This window comes from Nematolebias whitei, chromosome 1 (assembly GCF_014905685.2).
Source record: "Nematolebias whitei isolate Nwh7 chromosome 1, NemWhi1, whole genome shotgun sequence".
Classification (NCBI taxonomy): Eukaryota; Metazoa; Chordata; class Actinopteri; order Cyprinodontiformes; family Rivulidae; genus Nematolebias; species Nematolebias whitei.
The window spans coordinates 56,769,503-56,793,381 of record NC_056498.1 but is presented as its reverse complement, the minus strand read 5'-3'; the positions used below and the strand labels follow the sequence as shown (position 1 = coordinate 56,793,381).

General features: G+C 37.9%; 1 protein-coding gene across 1 annotated transcript in view; it reads left to right on the top strand.

Moving 5' to 3' along the window:
• Positions 1-23,879, top strand: part of hpse2 (heparanase 2) — a 77,794-nt gene that overhangs the window by 32,184 nt on the left and 21,731 nt on the right. Inside the window, exons 4-6 of the mRNA XM_037685593.1 lie at positions 12,622-12,795; positions 14,535-14,706; positions 19,717-19,764. Of these exons, the coding sequence (XP_037541521.1) occupies positions 12,622-12,795; positions 14,535-14,706; positions 19,717-19,764 (394 nt within the window). The remainder of the gene's footprint in view (positions 1-12,621; positions 12,796-14,534; positions 14,707-19,716; positions 19,765-23,879) is intronic.

The following is a 23,879-nucleotide window of genomic DNA, read 5'->3' as shown; positions in this document are numbered from 1 at the left end:
AAGTAGTAAGTAGTAGTTTATTTTATTATTTAAAAATGTATAGAAAAGCATTTAAAACTCTTCCCACACTCTTGCAATATTCTAAACAATGTTTCTAAACTCTAAACACTCTAAAAGAGCACAGCATGTCATGATTTCAGCTCCCTGCCGCCTCTGCTCTTTGCCACCTGCAAGCGCCCTTGGCCACACCCACTTCTCCGCTATGTACGCTGATCAGCTGCTCAGCTGCAGCAGGACGTTTATCCTGCAGCAGTAAGGGCTGTACAACGGTGCAGGAGGAAGCTTTTTCTGCAGCTCTGGGCTGTACAAATGTGCAGCAGGTGCTAAATAATTCAAAATAATTTATTATAAATAAAAATTTCATGCCAATCATGTGGCTCATCCATCAATCAGCCAATTGTGTGTCATGTCCAATCTTATTTTGAAAAACCGCTATAGAGAGAGTCGGCGATAAACGAACCGCGAAGTAGCGAGGGACTACTGTACAAAAATGAGCACCTCTTTCAAGAATCGTATAGACTTTTGCATTTCCTGCAGATTCTTATGAAATCTGACTGAAATAATAACATAACGACATGACATCTGATTATGCACGTTATCATTGCATTTCTTTGTTGCACGTAGTCGAAAGTGGAGCACACCACACACTGCATACATTAAGTATCCACTATTGTATTATTGAAGCCACGCCAGCAGCTGAGTTCTGTTCACATATTTGACCAATAAATGAGCTTCTGGTTCTGATTCTGACTAGTGCCAGGTCCTGAGTTTAGTAAATCCCATAAACGAAGTGAACCATAACACTATCTAATCGGTTCTTTTGCTCCACAGTTATTGAGGAAAATATTGAACCTATTTTACAAAGATCGCACATCTTGTTTATGTTGCAACTCTAAAGTGTAACTTTCTATTTAATAATTGGAATTAAATTTAGTTTAAAGCCAGACAGTCGTGAGCAACTTGTTCTAACAAAATGACATTATACCCACTTGGGAGATATCTATGCTATTATAGCCAACAAGATGTGAACAATGAATAGATAGTAGGAGAAGGACTTTAAATTTTTATTTTATTTTCACTGCTTTTTAGCAAGCGTTTCTTCACCGTTTGTTTCGGACAGTCGTTAAAGCTGTGTGTTTTTTCTGCACCCATAGCAACTCAGTAGTCTCAAACATTTTTCGTGGATTGTTGATCTAGACACCCCAATGGTCATTGAGCACTTTTTCTGCGTTTTTTTATTTTTATTTATTTTTTATTAATACTATGATATTCAGGCAAAACCAAGATTGTGACCCCTTTTTAAATTAATGAGGGGGTTGATTTTTCTTGTTTTGCAATGTGAAAGATGATTCTTTGAATGAGTGCGAATAAACAAGCGGTACACCGATGTACACTGTCGCTAAGGATAGTGAATGTTTTTAGTTTTTGAGATTATTGTTTTTTCTAGAATGGAACTAAACAGGGAATGCATGTAAACTTTAATAATTTTGGTGAACAATATTAAAGTGGGTAGGAGTTACATTGTGTATATGAGAAGTAGGGTTTATTTTTTATTTATTTAATTTTTCTTGTCTTAGGCAGTGTAAAGTGACAGATCCTTGTGAGTGGAGGGGGCGTTTTTCTTCACCACCGGACATAATGACGATGCCAGGGGACCACCAAAGATTAATCTTCGGCTACCCCACTGGTCACCCCAATCATATTTAGAAAGTAAACTTTAATACAGTATAAAAACTAGAAAGCATACTTTCCTCAAATGATTGTGATTTTTGGTGTGTGTGTGTGTGTATGTATGCATGCGTGTGTGTGTCTGTGTATATGTATATTGTGTATATATGGTGGTGGCCATGTTGGATTTTGATGTGGTAACCCATTTTTTGATAGTGATCTTTCTTACGTCTATGCAGCCACACACTAAAATGGAAGTCGGTACCTCACTTGTTCAAATTATCATTTCTCTGTTTCTCCTTCCGGTCTTTTCAAACCCCAGCCAGCCAAAGCAGACTCCTCCTCAGTCTGGTTATGCTGGACATTTCTTCCTGTTAAAAGGGAGTTTTTCCTTTCCACTGTTACCTTTGTGGTTGCTTAGGACGGTAGACTGCGATGAAGTGAAGATTCAAGGCAATCTGCTGGCTTCCTTAGATAAATAATGCCTAAATGGAATTAATACCTCACTTATTTTTCAAGTTATCATACTCACAACGTGCATGGACTGGATGGACGGACAGACAGACAGATGAACGGACAATTCCCCCCTCTGGAATAAAAAATAAAATAAATAAATAAATATAAAAATAAATATGACTCTGTGACTGGGGACAACAAAAGCAGGAACTGTTATTATGGGTGAAACACTGGGAACTAAGAAATTATTTAGCCTAAAAAATTTGGCTCTTCAGTTGGAGTCAAATGTTATGAAAATGTCAATAAATCCGTTATTTGTAAAAATGTTGTATTCAAGGTTTTGTCCTAAATTTCTTCTACCTTTGGTGTTAGGCAGCTTCACATAGCCCCACAAAAATTGATGTTTCTCCCCTGGGAGAAGAATACCTCTGTACACCTTGTCTCTTTACAAGCCAAACACATTGAGGTCATTAGTATCTAAAAAGCGTACTTTTTCCATTAGGGAGTGATAGACAGCGACCATTGCCAAACAGATGTGAAAACCACTCACACCCCATACACATTTCCCTCACACCCTCTTCAACAAATGGTTTGAGTTACAGGGCCCAAAACTAGCGAAAGGCAGTTGATGTTATTTTGTCCACTTCTCTGTCTTTGATTTGTTGTCTTCGGCCCATTGCCTTGGCTAGAGCGCGCACACACAGCAGCACGGAGGGGTTGTACTTTACATCGAGCGCAGTGTATGTTAACATACCACTCATCTTACTCACCAGCCTTGTCGACTTGCCCTGCATCTCCTTACACAGGATTCACAGAAGGGGGCCACACGCAGGTCTAGTCACAGCAAATTTGCAGATTGATGGAATCCCTCTCACATTCTGGTTTACACACACACACACACACACACACACAAATACACACACATATATTGGTCCCCCTCTACTAACAGAATTGAAAACAGGTGCCCACCACATATCTTGCATTCTTCAACAATACAAAAGTGGTTTGACCTGAATGGTTTTGCTGGATTTGGAGCCACTCTGTATGACAGAAGAGTTCATGTGGAGATGTGTGTGCTTGTGTAAATACGTAGGCATTGGGTTCTGTGTAACACACTGGTAGAGCAGCACAGACTTGCATTTTATTGTAACCACATTTCTCTCTGTGCAACCCTAACATAAAGTGTCACGTTAACTTCAGGATGAGTCGCATATGCGCCATGCTAACCTAGCCAAACACCACATTTAGTAGCTCTTCGTAAAGCAACTAAGAGCATACTGTTCTGGTTTTGTTAGGTATAGATGAAGGATCAAACTGCACTGACAACGCTTCATAAACCTTTTTGTGACTATCTGCTGAAAGAACTGCAAATTGAAAACGTCAGGCTTGAGATGACCTTGCCTCAGTCTCAATGTCTTGCTCTGCAGCCGCCAAAGAATCTAGTTAGCAGTGGAAATGGTCCAATGAGAAACAGAAGGCAGAGATTTGCTGAATGAACCACTGGAGCTGTTAGAGAAAAGGGACTGAAACTGTAATGGAGGCGCTGATGATAAATGTGCTGCACTTGGATTTTCCTGGATATTTGTCACTTTACTTCTAAATCGTTTCTGACTGGTCTTCCCTGTTGTCAGTGTGTGGTGTGTGTTGAATACAAACATTGGATTACTTTTCATCCGTCTGGTAAAACCTCAAATACTGTCATCAGCAATTGTCCCCGGTTCTGCAAGAGCTATTTGATTAATATAAATAAATTATAGCCTTTTCCAACATGCTTTTCTCACTGAACGGACTGTAAATGGTAAATGGACTGTACTTATACAGCACTTTTCTATCTTATCAAGACACTCAAAAGTGCTTTACACAACAATCTGTGCTCTCATTTACCCATTCACACAGCACTCTACTATACATTTACAAAGCTAATTTAACAAATCATTCTAAAGAGATTAATCAGTGCTTTATCACACTTATACACTGATGGGACACATTGGAGGCAATGAGAGCTTCAGTGTCTTGCCCAGGGACACTTTGGCATGTGACTGCTGGTGGATTCGAACCCCCAACTCTTGCATTGGAGGATGACTGCTCTAACCACTCAGCCACAGCTGCCCTGAGCTTACAGTGCAGATTCCTTGACACAGTTCATGGCAGTGCTCTCTCAAAATGTAATATTAATCACATTTTTTTTGCTTCATAATTAATGTTTTTATTTAATAAAGTAAGGCTTTATTTTCCCAGTCTGCATTTTCAGTAAAACTTCTGAAATCACGATGAGTGAATTATTTAGGAGCTCTGGAAGCCTGAACGCACCTTGTGTAATTTTTAAACATGGAAAACAATTTGTGTCCACAAACAGGAAAAAAGACACAATTATTTTCTCTAAACAGTCTTCTCTTTAGTCTGCAGATGTCTTTCGGCAATTCTGTTGTGATTGGGGTTTTAAACCAATTCAGAACTCAGTTCAAATCTTTTGGTGTCCATAGATGTGTGTGCTTGCTTGGAGGCTCCAGTTTGACTTTGATGAGACTAAACCACCAACAGGACGTTTTCCATGGCTGTCTCGTCACAATTCATGATATTATATGTTCACTCAAGTCAGAAACGACAAAACAAGGGTTGCTATGCTTTTCTCTTCTAAGGTATACTGTAAATGATGAGAAAGAAGGATGGATTTAGAGTAGAAAATTCTGCTTTTCCTTTTGGGTTGCTGTAGGGATGCACAATATTATCAACATGGTATTGGTATCGGCCGATATTAGCGATAAAGTTAAATAACGGACATTGGCCATTCCATCAAAATAACTCATCGATATGAAAGGCTTCTCTTTTAAGTTATTTTTTAATTCAAGAAACTGTCAATTATATCTATTAATGCACTACTTCTTATGCGCTTTTCAATTGTGAACAGGTTAGATTTGTGAAAATTTACGAATTTGCACCGTTTGAGTGTTGTCATTTTGTTAGAGACTAAATGTCATGAATAAGTTTGACATTAAACATAAACCAAGTTGAAGTGTTACATCATTTTCAGACCCCTTTTTGACATCTGCATTTGGTAGCAGGCCAATATGACAAAGACCATGCAGAATAATGTAGTATTTTAATTCCACAGCAGAGAAAGCTGTGTAGTCTGTGTAAGTAGGTCAAGGAAAAAATATCAGTATCGGTTATCGGCCAAATACGTTTTAACATTTTGGATATCTGCCAAAAATCCTATATCGTGCACCCCTAGGTTTCTGTGGTTGGCTATTTGTATACACATGCACGTGCCACAAATCACATTTGAAATAATATCTTTAAACTTTTAAAATATAACTTGTGGCAACTTCAAGATTATATTATGTTCCTAAGCTGGTTGAGTGAGAAACCGGCACATTCGTGTGTTGATTAGCACTGTCCCCTCACAGCAATAGCATCCCCAGTTTGAATCTTGGCTGTGCATGCCTTTCTCTATGGATTGTACCTGTTATCTCTAGAATAAAGTGAGTGTAGCTAATGACAGAATAAATACATTTATGATTAGGTTAACTGCCAGCCACAGTCCTCGTAATAAAACCTGTCTGAGGTTTTTATTGATCAGTATTTGTTTGTGCTTCTTTTTCAGCTGATTTTTAAGTAATGTAGGTTTTAAGCTAAATGCTTACAAGTCAATCAAACTCTTGGTAACAAATGATGCTATTCATATATTCATGGGTACAATTTAGCCTATATGTGCAAGGTGGCACTATATCAGCGACCGAACACCTGTCTGAAATTATCTAATTGAAGGCTTATTAACAGAGAGACACGGGTGGTTTTGCTTGACATGTAAAATGTGTATCTGTTTCACGTGGGTGGCAACCAGCAAACACTGTTTGTGTGAGCATATACAGAATCGGTGGACGTGGACGTATGTGTGCCTCTGTTTGAGGGAATCTGCAGAGCTTTAGAAATGAGGCATAGCGCTGACTGATGCTGCGGCCTTTTTGCTTCACAGAACTGACTTTTCTATCAGATAGACAGCTTGACAATATCCAGACCCCACTCTTTCCGCTACACACAAACACACAAAGGCACGGCAACGGATGCGTGCGCGCACACATTCATATGCGCATGTACGCACACAGCTTTGTTGGTTTCCTCTGCTTGTTTTTGGCTGTACTGTTTGTAAGATGAAAGGAGAGCTTGAGTTAGTACAGTAATGTCTGACCTCTTAGACAGGCCTTCACTCTGCTGTGTGTGATTAAGACATTTTCAGACTAAATTTAAACAAGATTGCAAAAAATATATTTTTCTTACCAAGTGAAAAGAACATCAAAGGTTATATTTTAAAGCATTTTTAAGTGTCTGGCACGAGCACCATTTGAAGGAAAAGTAATTTCATGTTGGCTTGACAGAATATCTACATTCATGTTTGTTTAAGAAATGGAGATCAATTGAATTGCTCCCATTTGAGAGAAGTGTTATAAGTAAACAGTAAGTTCTTTCTTTTCATCATAAAACTATTATTTTTTTATGTTCTCTAAGTAATTAGTGTGCAGTCTTTATTTTTCTTTTTTATCTACAAATATTATACCGTTTTTAACTTAAGAAAACTATCTCATTCATTTCAATAGTATGAACATTTTCGTGATCGCCGCACAAAGCAGATATTACATTTTTTGTATTTTTCCATTGTCTAAAAAGATTGGTCACTGCTATAATTGCAATAGAGGGGAGAAATCCATTCAGTTTTGAAGCTGTAGTCAAATAGGGATGCGCAATATTAGATTTTTGGCCGATAGCCGATATGTTAAAACTTATTTGGTCGATAAACGATACCAATACATGGAATTGTCCCAAATGTCTTGGTATGCTGAAGCAGTCAGAGTTCCTTTCACTGGAACTAAGGAGACAAGCCCAGCTCCTGAAAAACACCACACCTTAGTCCCCACTCCACCAAACTTTACACTTGGCACAATGCAGTCAGACAAGTACTGTTCTCCTGGCATCCACCAAACCCAGACTCGTCCATCAGATTGCCAGACTGAGAAGCACAATTTGTCACTCCAGAGAACACGCCTCCACTGCTCTAGAGTCCAGTGGTGGCGTGCTTTACACCACTGCATCCAATGCTTTGCATTGCACTTGGTGAAGTATGGCTTGGATGCAGCTGCTCGACCATGGAAACCCATTCCATGAAGCTCTCTGTGCACTGTTCTTGAGCTAATCTGAAGGCCACATGAAGTTTGGAGGTCTGTAGTGATTGACACTGCAGAAAGTTGGTGACCTCTTCGCACTATGCGCTTAAGCATCCGCATCCGCTGACCTCTCTCCGTCAGTTTACGTGGCCTACCACTTCGTGGTTGAGTTGCTGTCATTCCCAAATACTTGCATTTTTTATAATACAGCTGACAGTTGACTGTGGAATATTTAGGAGCGAGGACATTTCATGACTGGATTTGTTGCATAGATGGCATCCTATCAGTTCCACGCTGGAATTCACTGATCTCCTGAGAGTGACCCATTCTTTCACAAATGTTTGTAAAAACAGTCTTCATGCCTAGGTGCTTCGTTTTATACACCTGTGGCCATGGAAGTGATTGGAACACCTGGTGCTGATCATTTGGATGAGTGAGCAAATACATTTGGCAAGGTAGTGTAGTTTTTTCCTAGACCTACTTACAGAAACTACATAGCTTTCTCTGCTGTGGAATTAAAATACTACATGATTCTGCATAGTCTTTGTCAATTTGGTCTGCTACCAATTGCAGATGCCAAAAAGGAGGCTGAAAATGATATAGCACTTCAACTTGGATTATGTTTAATGTCAAATTTTTTCACAACATTTACACAATGACAACACGAACAGTGCAAATATGTAAATTTTCGCAAATCTAAACTCAACAGCGCACGTGACGTCATAACGTGCTGTGGTTGCAGGCATCCTTGTCATTGGGTTGTCACAAAACCATCGCCTTTATATTTAATTTCTATTGTGGTTCTGTTCCTTTGTTCTTTATTGATTTGGAGACTTGTTCTTATAGCGGTTTGTCAGATGAATTAAAGATAAACTACTTTCTGGAGTTTCTTAAAACTTGCGGAGGGATGTAGAAATAACACATTTAACTTGGAATGAGCATTTATCAAATTAACAATTAACTATCACTTGATTTTTTTTTTTTAAATTGCAAATTGTTTTGTTTGTGACATTGTGCCATAAAATTATACAGGCCTGAAAATGTTGATGTTACAAACTTATAAAGCTGGATGAAGCCACAGTATGTGACCTAACTGACATTAGTGCATGGATTTTTCCTTCACTGCACCCTGTGTACATGGAGAAAACCATCTTTAGTAGTTGGATGCATCCTACAATGCCTTAACAATGCATGTGCAGCCTTCTTGATGTATTTTGCAACAGTGCTGGTTGGCTTCAGCTCAGATCTCAGGTGAGGAAAGGCCTGGAATCACTCATCCTGACAGCCACATCTGGCGCTACTTTCTCTGTCCTGTTGCCCTCAGCTCTGCTCCTGCAAACAGACACCACTCTGATTTAACCACAGAGGGAAGGAGTTACGATAATAGCGGTTATGATAATAACATTATTGTTGGTTATTAATGAGATGGAGAACAGACAGTTTCTTCTAGAGAAGAATGCTTGTGAACAGTGGTTTGTGCACCACTGTTCCTGCTGGCTATTGTTACTGTTGGCATTTTTTTTTTTCTTCTTCGTTGGATTTTGTCCTACTGATAGCTGATTAATGCCAGGTGCAACAAACATACATTGGTCTCTTGTTTTACTTTGTATGGTTTACATAACCAGTGCTCAATAGGAAGTAAAATCTTGCAGTAAATGCTGAAAAACGGAGCTCACAAATGATCTTTATTACTGTAATTGTTTAGAATTCAAATGTTGTTGTTTTTTTTCTATTTTAAGATCATCATTTGTTAGTTTTTGTTTGAGTACCCGAGTACTGAAGACCATATGCTCTAGAAATTTTACATTGATCCAGAAAAATAACCTCAAATGCACCTGAGCCTTTTCTGTTTTTGTTTTTAATCTGTATTTAAAGAATTTGCTATTTGGCATGCTCAGTTTATGACTTTTATTTTTTTTTAAACAGGAACTAAATTAATCCAGTCTTCATGTGGTTCCTGTTGAACCTAGGAAGTGAGGGTCGCAGTTCGGGGTAATATTTACTTTAATGGAATGACTCCAAACAGATTACATTTCAAAACAAAAGCCGCAGGTATCCAAGAGAAGCTTGCAGTCACACCTTGAAATATAAACACATACTTTTGGCCCTCTCGCATATGTCAACGTCTGTGGTGGGCCTTTATCGTTTCCTGTATGGGGTGTGGGAAGCGTGGGGGGATCCTTTCTGATGGAGACAGCAGACATTAAAATGAGCGAGCAGTCAGCTGCAGAGCCTAACCGTCCAGAGTTGGATGCTTTGCGGGGCACAGCACCGCAGGTGTCCATGATGGGAAAATCAGCCCCTCTGGAGTCTGACAGCATGGTGCTGCAAGCAGAAACTCTGCTGCCGTTTGCAAAAGGACTCGCATATACATGCAAAAACTTCCGTACTTTGTGAAGAACTGATTTTTTGATGAAGCTGAAGTACAGCTTACAGTTTGCAAAGATAGCTCAGGACAGAAAATCTCTGTCCCAAGTAGGGATGCACGATATTATCGGCATGGTATTGGTATCGGCCGATATTAGCGATAAAGTTAAATATCGGACATTCCATCAAAAAGAACTCACCGATATAAAAAGCTTCTGTTTTATGTTATATTTTAATTTAAGAAACTGTGAAGAATATCTATTAATGCACTACTACTTATGCACTTTTCACTTGTCGCTTGTGGATAGGTTGAGTTTAGATTTGTGAAAATTTACAAATTTTCATTGTTCGAGTGTTGTTATTGTCTTAGAGAGAGTAAATGTCATGAATAAATTTGACATTAAACATAATCCAAGTTGAAGTGTTGCATCATTTTCAGCCCTATTTATGGCATCTGCATTTGGTAGCAGGCCAAATTGCCAAAGACCATGCAGAATAATGTATTATTTTAACTCCACAACAGAGAAAGCAATGTAGTCTCAGTAAGTAGGTCTAGGAAAAAAAATATCAGTATTGGTATCGGTTATTGGCCAAACAAGTTTTAACATATCGGATATCAGCCAAAAATCCAATATCGTGGATCCCTAGCCCCAAGCATTGTTTAGAGTTACCATTCTGTTTCAGAACCGAGTATGTGCATAATTTTATAAAACATTTGAGGTTTAGAAGCAAAGAACTACGACAGAGCTTTAGGGGCCATGCTAAGAAAAAAAATTAAAGCCATAATATTATGAGAATAAAGTCGAATAAAGTCTTAATATTACAAGAATAAAGTCATACGAGACATTTTTTTTTGCATCTCTCGTGTTTTTTTTTTTCTCAAATTGAATCCACAACGCAACCTGTCAATCAATCCAGTAGGCATGTCAGCAAATGACCAATCCGAAGCTAAATGAGTCGTAATATTATCCGAACTGTGACACAATAAAGCAGGGTTTACTGCATTTTAACTGTGGTAAAGTGAAGAATGTTGAGCATCTTGTTAAGTTATACTTTGGTATTGGTTTTACAAATAAGGTGATACTTAATCTGTTAGCACATCAGCATCAGATTATTATCAGTATCAGGACTTTGAACCTGCTTACAGTAAGGTGGTACGCTCTGATGGGCTGCAGCGCAGCTCTGCAGGTAAGAGCATTTAGCTTTGGATTGGTCATTTGCTGACACACTTACTGGATTGATAGACAGGTCGCATCGTGGCTCCGACTCGTGGGGAAAAAAAAAACACGAGAGCTAAAAAAAAAAATGTCTCGTACGACATTATTCTCGTAATACTAGGACTTTATTCTCGTAATTTTATGGCTTTTAATGTATTTATTTTTAGAGTGGCTCTAAAGCTCCGTCGTAAAGAACTGACCATCCTCAACACTCCAGATAAAATTAGGCTAGCCAATTGTTTTTAGTCCTATAAGAACTCACACACTTGCTTCTTTAGGTGCAAATGTATTTATTTATTTTTTTTTCCCAAAGAGGATTTTATGATAAATTGATATTTGAGCAATTCAGGTATAGTGGAATGGATTCACCCTCACCAGCTTGGTCTCGGTTTGCTTTTTTGAAGCTTCTGTCAACGTCACAAAGTGCTGTTGACTCAGTCGAGAGGCTGCTGAATGATGACGAGGGCTGCTACAACAGCAGCATGGCCGTCATGCTGAGAAGGAAACATGAGACGGAACAGGATGGAGTTAGCTGGTCAGCTTAACCGTCAACTTCAAATGCAGCTTCATTTATCTGCTAAAGTGAACATTAAACAAAGTACTATACTTACTTCATTCATTTGATTGCTTTACTTCTGCTCGAATAAAATTATAGTATAAGAAACATCTCATTGTTCAGCATTGTTTTCATACTAGTCACATAAATGTGGGAGAAATCACCCATTTATTTTCTTTTATTTTAAATACCTGGTCTGGTCAACTTTTAAGAATTTTTTTTTTGCTTTCTAAATTCTCATTGTTTCTAAAATTTTAAGTCAAAATGAATATCAGTAATTTTTTTGGATATTAAAAATAAAACTAATACCTGACTGACTAAAAAACAACAAAAAATAACTTGTCTTTTTGGGGTTTTTTTCTGCAGGTTTATGAGTATAAATTTAGAGTCGTACTTGTAACGATGTGTTCAAAATAAGTTCAACAATACAACATAATGTTTTCTCCAAGATGAATGCATTTAGTTGTCAAAATTTAATTTAATTTAAAATCATTTAGAAACAGAATTTTTTTTCTGGCCAAATAGAAATCTGCATATTTCATTCTCTGACTACAAATACTGTAATTACTTTGATTGTTATTATGCAAACAAATTTTTAGTATCACTGTAAATACATTTACATAAAACTTTATTTAAAGTATTTTATGGGAAGAATCAGCACTTTTTAGCTCTATCGTTTTTAAAAACAGTAAAAAAAGACATTTTTAAAACAGTCTTTTTAAAGCTTTTCTGATTTGATTTATTTTCTTTTAACAGTGACAGGCCCAGCATCACCTTCCCAAAAGCGCACAGACAGTGACGCAAAATTAAAATGATTTATTGACCGAGTGAGTGATGATCCAGATTTTTTCATATATTACAGTGTACTTCTACTTTGCCCTTGACAGTTATACTTTTAAGATAAAAATGTAAAAAAAAAAAAAGAATTTAATAATACGCTTGGGAATAGTAGTAGCATTTTTTTTCCATCTGCCATTCACCCCCCTCCCCCCCAAAATAAATACATTTAAAAAACATTTTGCTATTATTTACACAGCTGTAGTTTTATAAAAAAGGGACCATAAATTTGGCTGTGTAGTCGATACGTCAATACAAGAATAATTGTTTCCATGAGACTCACGTGGTTTCTATCATGCTCATGTGCTCATATGATTCCAAAAGAATCAAAGTTACAACTACTTTGTGGGATTTCTCCCAGCCAGGTCTTTAGACAAACTGTACAACTTTGCCGACTGCGCTGGTCTCCACCTGATCCTGGGTCTCAACGCGCTGCACAGGAACCCTGATAACTCCTGGAACACCTCCTCCACCCTGAGCCTCCTGAAGTACGGAGCTGGCAAGAAGTACAACATCTCCTGGGAGCTGGGCAACGGTCAGTCCAGCATCATACCACATGCTGCCCTGTCAATAGTTATTTATTAGGCTACACTTTGTAGGGAAACAGTTTGTTTTTTTAATGTGCTCTTTCTCTCAGACTGAACTTCGGGTATGTTTTACCAACTCTGACATACAGCTTTCATATATGTTGGATTAAGGCTTTGTCAGTTGCTTCTGCCTCTTGATGTAATCCCAGACTGACCTTACTGATGTTAAAATCTGGGCTCTCTGGGAGTCAAACCATCTGTTGCCGACTATTTGGTCTTCTGGTTGCTGAGAATAGTTCCAGGAGTTCAGGTTTTATGTTTGGGGTCCCTGTCATGAAGCAGAATGAATGAGGGTCAAAAGCCTCCTGATGGTATGGTGAGCTAGATAAAAATCTGAAGACCTAAAGTTGTGCTATCAACCTATAAATAAGGAGAAAAAGAGTCAGCCATGACATATGTTTGGAAACTATGTTAAGATAAACCCATATTTAAATGGTACTCTAACTGAAGGACAATTAAATTAGAGAAATTGCATTTCCTGCAAAAATGCAGTGTGAATGCGTATGGCTGCGTAACGAAGTTGCTGAAAAACAGCTGAAATTAGCTAAAAATATGCTGAATTTTATCTGAAAATGAAGAACAAGCCTAAATTAGCAGAAGAAAGCAGAAAAAAACTCATATTTGCTGATTTCGGTTTAGATGAGCAGAAATAATGAGCACAAATATTCTGAAATTGGCTAAAAAAAAATAAAGGAAATTTGCAAAAAGTAGCTGAAAAGGCATCAAAAAGCTTAAATTACCAGAAGGAAGTGGAACGAGCTTAAGTTAGCTAAAAAATGTAGAATTAGCTGAAAAAGCTAAAAAATAGCATAAATGGGGCTAAATATTAGCTGAAATAAGTTAAACTAGCAGACATAAGCTGAAAGGAACATAACAAGCTGAAATTAGTAGAAAAAAGTTAATTAAACTGAAATGAGCAGAATTTACCACAAAAAAAACTTGAATTTATCTGAAAGCAGCTGAAACTAGCTAAAAATGCTAAAAAGGTAACTGAAAAGATAGAAGAAGCTTAAATTAGCAGAAGCAGAAAGAACACATGTTTGCCCAGTAAGGATTAAAGAAGCAGAATTGAGCACAAAAAAGTGAAAATATCTGAAAAATGCTGAAATTATCATCATCACAGAGCAGTATTAAAGTTTCTTCTCTAAAATCAAATGACCGCATTGTCCTAACTGAACTGCTGAGACACTAAACTATGACCATGATTATTTTAGTTTAAATGTTAACATTATGGTTCATTCAGACACGTATTTTGAAGCCTGCCAGCATTTTGCAAATCCATTGATCTGGACATTTAGAGACTTTTAGTTAGTGCATAAACTTCGGCGAAAGCAGCAAGAAATTCTAAAGCAGTGCAGATGCAGAGTAAATCTAAAGAGGTTGGATGAATGATAAAGAACGCCCTTCTGAACGATTAAGCAGCGGTAGGTCTGCAAAAGTTTAGTTTCTCCTTTAAGTGCTCTTTTTTTTTTATTGAATCTTCAAGGTCACGCTGTGTGCTTGAACCATTCCCCTGACACCGAGTTCATCTGTCTGTATTACTGTCCAGTTATCCCCTTTTATACTATCTGTTGGTTACTTTCTAATATAGCAAGTTTTGACTACAATAACCATATTTATTGCCCACTCCTCACTTTTGCTGTTCTAATCTTTGCCTTTCTCTTTGTCTTGCATCCCCTCATACCAGAGCCAAACGCCTACCGCGGCATGGCGGGTCGTTCAGTGAACAGCACCCAGTTGGCTCAGGACTACACCAAACTGAGAAGCCTCCTGCAGTCTGTGCGCTACTACCACAGAGCTCACCTCTTTGGCCCCAATGCAGGACGGCCCCGGAAGAATGCGATCCTGCTGCTGGATGGGTGAGTACAACAACGAAACGGAACAATTCCACTCCTTGTTCGGTTATCCTATGGAAGAAAAGAGAAAGGTGGGACATAGTGGAAAGTTTGCTGCAGCAGTTGGAGACTTTATAGAGATTTCCTCGTTTTATTTCGCACACGTACACACACACGGAGCAGTGGAGCTCAGTGTTTATGACTTTCCACTCTGTGGGGTTTAGTGTCTTAGCTCCATTTTTACCATGTCAGCCTAAATAAAGTAAATAAAGTGTCAGCTGATGGATGACGTGGCGGCGCAATATCCCACCTGCTGGTTTCAGCCAGAAGCTGCATCAGCTTCGCTTTAACTCTCGTTGCTTATTTAAAAGCAACTGCAGCCTGAGACACGAGGTCATAAAGCCACTTATCACACGTTCAAAGAAACAAAGCAAGCACAAGTCACACATGGGATGTGTTAATCTGGTTTACATTTTATATCAAATTCTTGATCATCCGCTTAACAACCAGACTTTCAGTTTGGTCAGATTAAAATCTGTAACTGTCTAGAAGAGTCAGTTTTAAACTTTGTAATTAGAAGATTCTGCAGAGACAAACACTGACCTCACATCACATTATGGCCATACATCATTTCAGTTGTTTTTATGCACTGAAAACTGCCTTCAGTTACATTCAAAAAGAATAAAATAGAAGACAAATAATAAGCAACACAGTCAAAAAAAGATGTCTGCAATTGTAATTAGCTTGAAAAAAAATATGTTTTAAAGTCTTTCAGAATACATTTTAATATTACTTTTAGACTGTAATTAGACTCATTTAAGAGAAAAATTAAAACGATCAGTTCATCAAAAGACAGTTCAAAAACAAATTTGTCCCATTTGCAACTTTATGAGCATTAAGTGTTTCTGAATTCTGTGAAGGTAATTAAACAGATATAGATGGAGAAAAAAAAAAGATTTTAAACACTGTACTGTCTTATACACTGTGTTTATATTTTACAAAACACTATCACCAAGTAATATGTAAATATAAAAAATTATATATGTTGTTTTCTTATTTTATTTAAGAAAAAACGGGTCATGTCATGAATAAATCTGAAAAATTGAGAACAACTCTGAGATTCAATTTCCAGAACAAAAGTTGGAATCACAGAGAAATTAATGAAGTTACTAAAATTGAAAAACTTGGTCGGTGTTGAACATAAACGTGAAGTTTTAAGTCTAAAATCGGGATTTGTTGCATTTGTCTAACAACTTCACTGAGCATCAAAGCTGGACTTGAAATATTTTGTGTCCATCTCAGTGTGATTTGTAAGAAGACGTTTGTTTCCAAGCCAACAAGCATTTAGTAAGAGCACCATTAAGGTTGATAAACAAAAGGTGAAGCTTCATAGCTTAAAGGTGTGAGGTAGAGATGACAGTGCGACCAGCCAGCTGATTTAAAATCTGGGATTTTTGTCCCATTTGACATGAAGCTCTCCATGTCAACCCTGCTAAGAAAAACCCCACTCCTCCTGATTCTTCAGTGCCAGCTTCATAAAAGGCTCAGGTTCTTGCAGGACAGTGGCATCTTGACTGACGGTTCATTTACAACGTATTGTTTGTGTGGCTTTTTCAGCTAAACACACACAGTTTGGATACAGTCTCTTTAAGGCACTAAAACACATTACACACAGGTGCTGGTCATAAAATTAGAATATCATGAAAAAGTTGATTTATTTCAGTAATTCCATAAAAGTGAAACTTGTATATTATATTCATTCATTACACACAGACTGATATATTGCAAATGTTTATTTATTTTAATGTTGATTATTATAACTGACAACTAATGAAAACTCCAAATTCAGTATCTCAGAAAATTAGAATATTGTGAAAAGGTTCAATATTGAAGACACTTGGTGCCACGGTCCAGTTTATTAACTCAAAACACATGCAAAGGCCTTTAAACTGTCTCTCAGTCTAGTTCTGTAGGCTACACGATCATGGGGAAGACTGCTGACTTGACGGTTGTCCAAAATACGACCGTTGACACCTTGCACAAGGAGGACAAGATAAAAAAGGTCATTGCTAAAGAGGCTGGCTGTTCATAGAGCTCTGTTTCCAAGCACATTAATTGAGAGGCGAAGGGAAGGAAATGATGTGGTAGGAAAAAAGTGTACAAGCAATAGGGATAACTGCACCCTGGAGAGGATTGTGAAACAAAACCCATTCCAAAATGTGGGGAGGATGCACAAAGAGTGGACTGCAGCTGGAGTCAGTGCTTCAAGAACCACCATGCTCAGACGTATGCAAGACGAGGGTTTCAACTGTCACATTCTTTGTGTCAAGCCACTCTTGAACAAGAGACTGTGTCAGAAGCATCTCGCCTGGGACTGCTGCTGAGTGGTCCAAAGTTATGTTCTCTGATGAAAGTAAATTGTGCATTTCATTTGGAAATCAAGGTCCCAGAGTCTGGAGGAAGAGACGAGAGGCACAGAATCCATGTTGCTTGAGATCCAGTGTCAAGTTTCCACAGTCAATGATGGTTTGGGGTGCATTTCATCTGCTGGTGTTGATCCACTGTGTTTTTCTGACGTCCAAGGTCAACACAGCCGTCTACCAGGAAGTTTTAGAGCACTTCATGCTTTCTGCTGCTGACCAACTTTATGGAGATACAAATTTCATTTTCCAACAGGACTTGGCACCTGCACACAGAGCCAAAGCTACCAGTATCTGTTTGAAGGACCATGATATCCCTGTTCTTAACTGACCAGCAAACTTGCCTGACCTTAATCCCATAGAAAATCTTGTCAAGAGGAAGATGTGATACACCAGCCCCAACAATTCAGAAGAGCTGAAGGCCACTATCAGAGCAACCTGGGCTCTCATAACACCTGAGCACTAGTGTCAGACTGATCGACTCCGTGCCACGCCACATTGCTGCAGTAATCCAGGCAAAAGGAGCCCCAACTAAGTATTGAGTGCTGTACATGCTCATACTTTTCATGTTCATACTTTTCAGTTGGCTAGCATTTCTAAAAAATCATCTTTTTTTATTGGTTTTAAGTAATATTCTAATTTTCTGAGATACTGAATTTGGGGTTTTCATTAGTTGTCAGTTATAATCATCAACATTAAAAGAAAAAAACATTTGAAATATTTCAGTCTGTGTGTAATGAATGAATATAATATAAAAGTGTCACTTTTTGAATGGAATTAGAGTCAGAGTTTCTTTATTGTCATTCGCACCTCGTGGTACATGTGGTGGAGCGAAAATATGTACACAGGATCCCATTTACATCCAACAATAAAATGTAAAAGAAAAACAATGATAACATCTAAGATATGAACTAAGAAAAGCATCAACTAAAAATACAATAAGCACTAATAGCATAAAAACATTATGTCGAACAACATTACTGAAATAAATAAACTTTTTCATGATATTCTAATTTTAGGTCCAGCACGTGTATATGTTTATTTATAGAGCAGTGCTGCTTTGATTTAAGTGATTTGACTTGCTTTTTTTTTTTTAAATGTTGTTTTTATTTTAGAGATTATAAATTTAACTGAATTTACCCTTGTACCAAAAGCAGCTGGTCCATATTCTACAAGTCTATGACAAGCAATAAAGATCATCTCATAAACCAAATATATTTAGAAGTAATAGAGATGTTAAAAGCAGTACTCTTTTCAAACAAAATAATAAAGTCAGCTAGTTTACCTAAATTACTGAGCTTTCTTAGACACAGCCATGTGCAATACATCCTGTGTTTTTTAGATTTCCATAAAGAGTAGTTTAAAAAATATCAGACTAATAGCTTTATATGGGTCTGCATTTGCAATTTATTTGAGTTCTTCATAAGAATGTAACCACTAGTGGCTGTACCATCAATAAAAGTATGTTTGCACTGTACTGTTCAGATAGATTAATGAGCAGCAGTTTAATGGGTTGGGGCTGATGGAAAAGATACATAATGAGTGGGTGAAAAGTGGAGAGCTGGAGTTTCTGTGGGTCACCAGTCTCGTATTTAACAAGCGACAATTCTTGTATGTTTGACACAGTTACGATGGGGGTGGCTTTTGTGTTTGACAACTGTAGCACTTTGCTGCACTAAGACAAGAATTTTTTTTTAAAAATTGATGCTGAATGGTCCAAATATCAGAGCTTCAAGACTAAACAATGCATCGCAGTGAAGGTTATTTTCTGTGTGTGTGGCATCATATTTAAAGATGCATTTTGAAGCATGTCTAATATGCAGTTTGCTCCAAATATGGAACGATTTGGGTCAGGTAGAACACACATACACGGATGAGAGAGAAGAAGAAAAAAAAAAAAGCCAATGTTTTTGGAGCTTTATTCATGTCAGGATGAGTTTTTCTTAAAAGATGTTGGCACAGTTCTCAACATTTCTTTTCTTTCTTTCTTTTTTTAAAAGTAAAACATCTTCTTTCGGCTTTTCCCTCAACAAGTCATCCTCTTCCATCTCTGTCTTCTGCATCCTTTGTCCTCCAACTACCTCCATGTCCTCTCTAACTTCATCCATATATCTCCTCTTTGTCTTTTTCCTGGCTGCTGCATTTCTAACATCCTTTGACCAATATACCCACTGTCCATCCTCTGGACATGCCCAAACCGTCTCAGACTCTCTAACTTTATCTCCCAGTTGTTCAACCTGTGCTGTGCCTCTGAGGATCTCATTCCTAATCTTATCCATCCTTGTCAAAAAAGGCCAAATAAAAGCAACCTTCAAAAAAAAAAGGCTTGAAAATCATTTGTGGATGATCAACATTGCTCTCTTAGATTAGGATGCTTTTTTTTTTTTTTTTAGAAGAAAGTTGTATTTAATCGCGATAAACATGTTTTGTTTCAGAGAGAAGGGGATTTTCTTTACACTAACAGATTTTATGATCCAACTAAAACAAACTTGAGTGTTATGTATCAACATCTACAACTGGAACATGGGGTTCAGATTTTTATGCTGAATGAAAGATACAATTTTAGGTAAATAAACTATTTCCATTTCTTTCTGATTTTTTATTTTTTTTTTAGGTTCATGAAGAACGCTGGCTCTGTTGTTGATGCTGTTACGTGGCAACAGTAGGTATTTTACCCTTTTTTTCCTAATTTTATTAACTTGCTTGTGTAAAAACCCTGAACTCGTTTTTTTTTTTAGGTGTGAACGATGTTCTTGACTAAATCAGTCCCAATGAATAGTTTCTTTGCTCTTATCGCCGCGCAGCGTCTTAAGTAGCCAGTATAAACTATCACCAGTGCTGCTGAGAAAACCTGATGCAAAACGTAAAGAACTGTGTTTATTTTGCAAATGGAAAAACAGGAAAAGAAGCCCGAGTGTGTCTTAAATGAGTACCACCTGCCATTTGTCTGTTGCACATACTTTAGGAATGCATGCAGATCTATCAGAGTTTTGATCTTTCCCCCTAACGTCTATCTGTATCTATTTATGCACATGTGTAAAAAGAAGACAAACTCGCTGCAAGCTCTCGGACAAACCAAGTGTGACTGTGAGCGGTCATTAGGGTGAAGGTCAGGTCTAATTGGGAGAAATTGGAAGAAACGGAAGGTGGAAGGGCTGTCAGTAAGACTTGGAAAAACACCACCCACACTGTTAAAATCAAACCATATGCTCTGGCTCATTCCCTCTGTCAATTAGCCCGTTTTACACTCAAGGTCCAGATTCCAGTCTAACCAGGCTGCGTGACAGAAACTCTGACCTCTTTAAAAGAATCCAACCCAACAAAAGTGGAGCACGCTCATTAACATGTCTACAGCTCAGGTCTTACTTCACTGCAGCTGTCTGAAGTTGGTTTTAATCACATGTAGTAGGCAAGAACCGCAGCCCGTATGATGTGCAGTGTTAGGGAATGGCATGGATTTGTTCATCCAAGTCTGTCAGAGATGGACGGTGGGAGTTCTAGTTAATTCTGTCTGTAAAATGGGATATTTGCATGTCTGTAGAACACAAAACATTTGTGTAGTTTCCACTTTTTACGTTTGTTTATAACATTGTAGATGTAGCATCCTGTCTTGGGTAGTTTATTTTTTTTCAATCATCAGTAACACTTGTATAGAATATTTAGTCATGCTCAGGCAGCACGGTGGCTCAGTTGGTAGAGTTGTTGCCTATCAGCGAAAAGGGCGCCGGTTCAAATCCTAGCTGGGGACCTTTCTGGGTGGAGTTTGTCTGTTCTCTCTGTGCATGCATTGGTTTTCTCCGGGTACTCCAGTTTCCTCCCACAGACCAAGAACATGCATATTGGGCTATTGGTAACTCTAAATTGTCCCTAGGTGTGAGTGAGAGAGTGAATGGTTGTTTGTCTCTTGTGTCCCTGTGATGGACTGGAGACATGTCCAGGGTGTACCCCACCTCTCGCTCAGTGATAGCTGGACATGGGCACCAGTGACCCCCGCGACCTGAAAAGGTAAAAGCGAGTAAAAAGATAATGGATGGAAAGATGGTCATTCTCATTTATTTTTTGTTTTGTTTTTTCTTTTGTATTGTTTGTAATGTACTTCTCTGCATTTAGTCCCCTTTCAATTCATAAAACACCTTTTTCCAAACTTGTCTGAATGGTTAGATTATTTTCTTTTAGAACACTAAAACCCTAAATTATATTCACCCTAATTTGATAGCCCAAAGGTTGAAGGTTTCAGTTTTAAAACTGTAAATAAGCTCATGGTATTAATCAGCAAATACAAAGAAGATATTAAAAATGAAATGTCTAGCCATTCACTGAATGAATGCCTATCACTCACTGTCTTTTGTTTTAACCTAAGAAGGTCTTATGCTGAGAAGAGACAGAATTATAGCCGTTTGGTCAAACCTTGTAAATTAAGTTGTATACAAGCTCATGTGAGATCTCTCAACACGTTCTATCTCACAGGGTATGTGTTGAGAATGGCAAAGCCAATTTTACTTCAATATCTGTACCGTAAAAACCAGTTATAGCCCTTATTTGTGTTTTCATTGGCCAGCTGGCTGTGGCAGCCATATTGAATTGGGTTGACTCCAAAAATTTGTCAGATGTAGGTAAATCTAATGATTACCTTCTTAGGGTTTCATTTAAATATTTCCTGTGGTTTACCATGTATTTTGCTTACTTAACAAACACACCATACAGACACAAGCAGAAACATTATCACCCTTTTCGCCTTCAGCAGTGAGCAATAATCAAGGCTTAGGGGCCATGATCTTTGTCTTTAGTCGTCACAGCGGCAAAAAATAGATGCTATAGATCCTCTATATCTCACTCATGCCACATTGTTGCCACAGCAACAGACCTTTAATAGTCAGGTTTTGAATGAGCTGCTTGTATCAAATCAACAAGAACTTTATCAATTTAAAAAAATAACCTTCTAAGTTTAGACTTTTTGTATATTAAATCATTTAAGTGCTAATTTAAATGGTTTACTCTTAGTGCTGATTCCTTGACATCTCCTCCCGAGCTACCATGAGGTTGACATTTGTGGTTTCAGACAAACGTATACTTCAATCAAACATTTAACTACACCCAGGCCCTTGAACTGTAAATACAGTCGGCTGCCTTACCTACAGGGGTTGCCTCATGTTGAGAGATTTCAAACGGTTGAAAGTGTGGGAATAGATGGCTATAGCTGTGAACATTTGAGCAAGAAAAAAGAACGAGACAAATTTACCTATTTACGCAAGGGTTGCTGTTTAGATGCCCCTGAGCAAGGCACATAATGCGAGTCTAATTGTTCCAGCTGTGGGGATTAGTGGTATTGCTTCAAACATCTACGTTTGAACCAATCTCCCACTGGTAAACGATCCCATTATAAAAGCGGAGCTCAAATCGCCATTGCTTTGAAAATTCAGCATTTGTTTAGCTTATTATTGGAACCAAAAGCTTTTTTTCTTTCTTTCTCAGAACTTGATGACTTTATCTGTATAAACTCTACAACTACACATTTATGCTTGTTACAAACAAGATGAAACATTATTGCTGCATCATTCCTAATCAGAAGAACCAGAAGTCATAGATCTGTGTGTGTTTTTACTTTTACCTGATGTGTTTTGAAGAATATGTGAAAATCTCTTAAGATAAAAGGACTTGGAGAGGAATTTCTGACTTTCCTGGGGGAGACTGCACATCCTTTTGTAAAATGTTGACCAGTTGACCTGATATTAAGCTGCTGAACCACATCAAGTAACACATCCTCTCTTGTTTGCCTGTTTACGGCATAAAAGTTTTTAAACGAGCGGTATCTATATTCAGTTTTACCAAATCAAAGAGGCAGAAAAAATAAAAATCTGTCTCATGGAAGGTTCCTTTATGATCATTATCTAACACCACATCAGAGTAAACTGAGCTGTTTTCTACTTAAACAGTTCTGTTGGACTTTAAATCAACTACACTACTTCCATTCTTACTGGTTTTATTATATTTCCCTTTTTGGCTCTGGTGCTCATCCTCCTCTGTTTCCATCTGTGTCTGTCTGATTTTATCGCATCTGTTCCCGCACCATGTTCCTGTTTAAGGGGAGTGCTAGATAGTTTTGTTAGTGAGCTGTCTTTGATGTGGTGCTGGCACTCAGAAGGAGCTGTGTAAAACAAGCTGACCGAGTGGATCTTTGTCTGAGAACATTCAGACACAGCGTTGTTCTCCTTTTGCGTTTTATTGGATTCTGGTCAGTCTAATGGTAGAATTATCTTTCCAAGTGTTGGCTGAACAAAGAAAAGCTCTTCGGTTTGGTTTATGAACATAGGTTTAAATTATGCATTATGATTCCCTCAGTCCACATCACAATAGGCCTGTCACAATAACAAATTTTGCTGGGCGATTAATTGTCTCAGAAATTATTGCGATAAACGATAATATTGTTTGAAATTTGACAATAATTAGTAATTGTTGTCAAATTTAAGGAGAAACTTTGGTTAATTTTTGTGTGTGGTACCTTTTTTGACCAATCGATGTCAATATAAGATGGTTTGAACTGAAGGATGGATAGTGAGCAAGCGAGCAGCATGACTCTTTAAGAAAAATAGAAGGGAGGCCCCTTGACGTGACATAGGCTGTCTCTCGTTCCTGTTTTTCGGTTCTGAAAAGGGCGGACGCTCTGTGTGGTTTGAGTTCTTTAGCATAGCATTTGTCACACAAAGCTTTTAATAAAACATCAGTAAACAAGTTCTTAGCTTCTTTATGCAGAGAAAAACTTTTTAAACGAAGGCACGG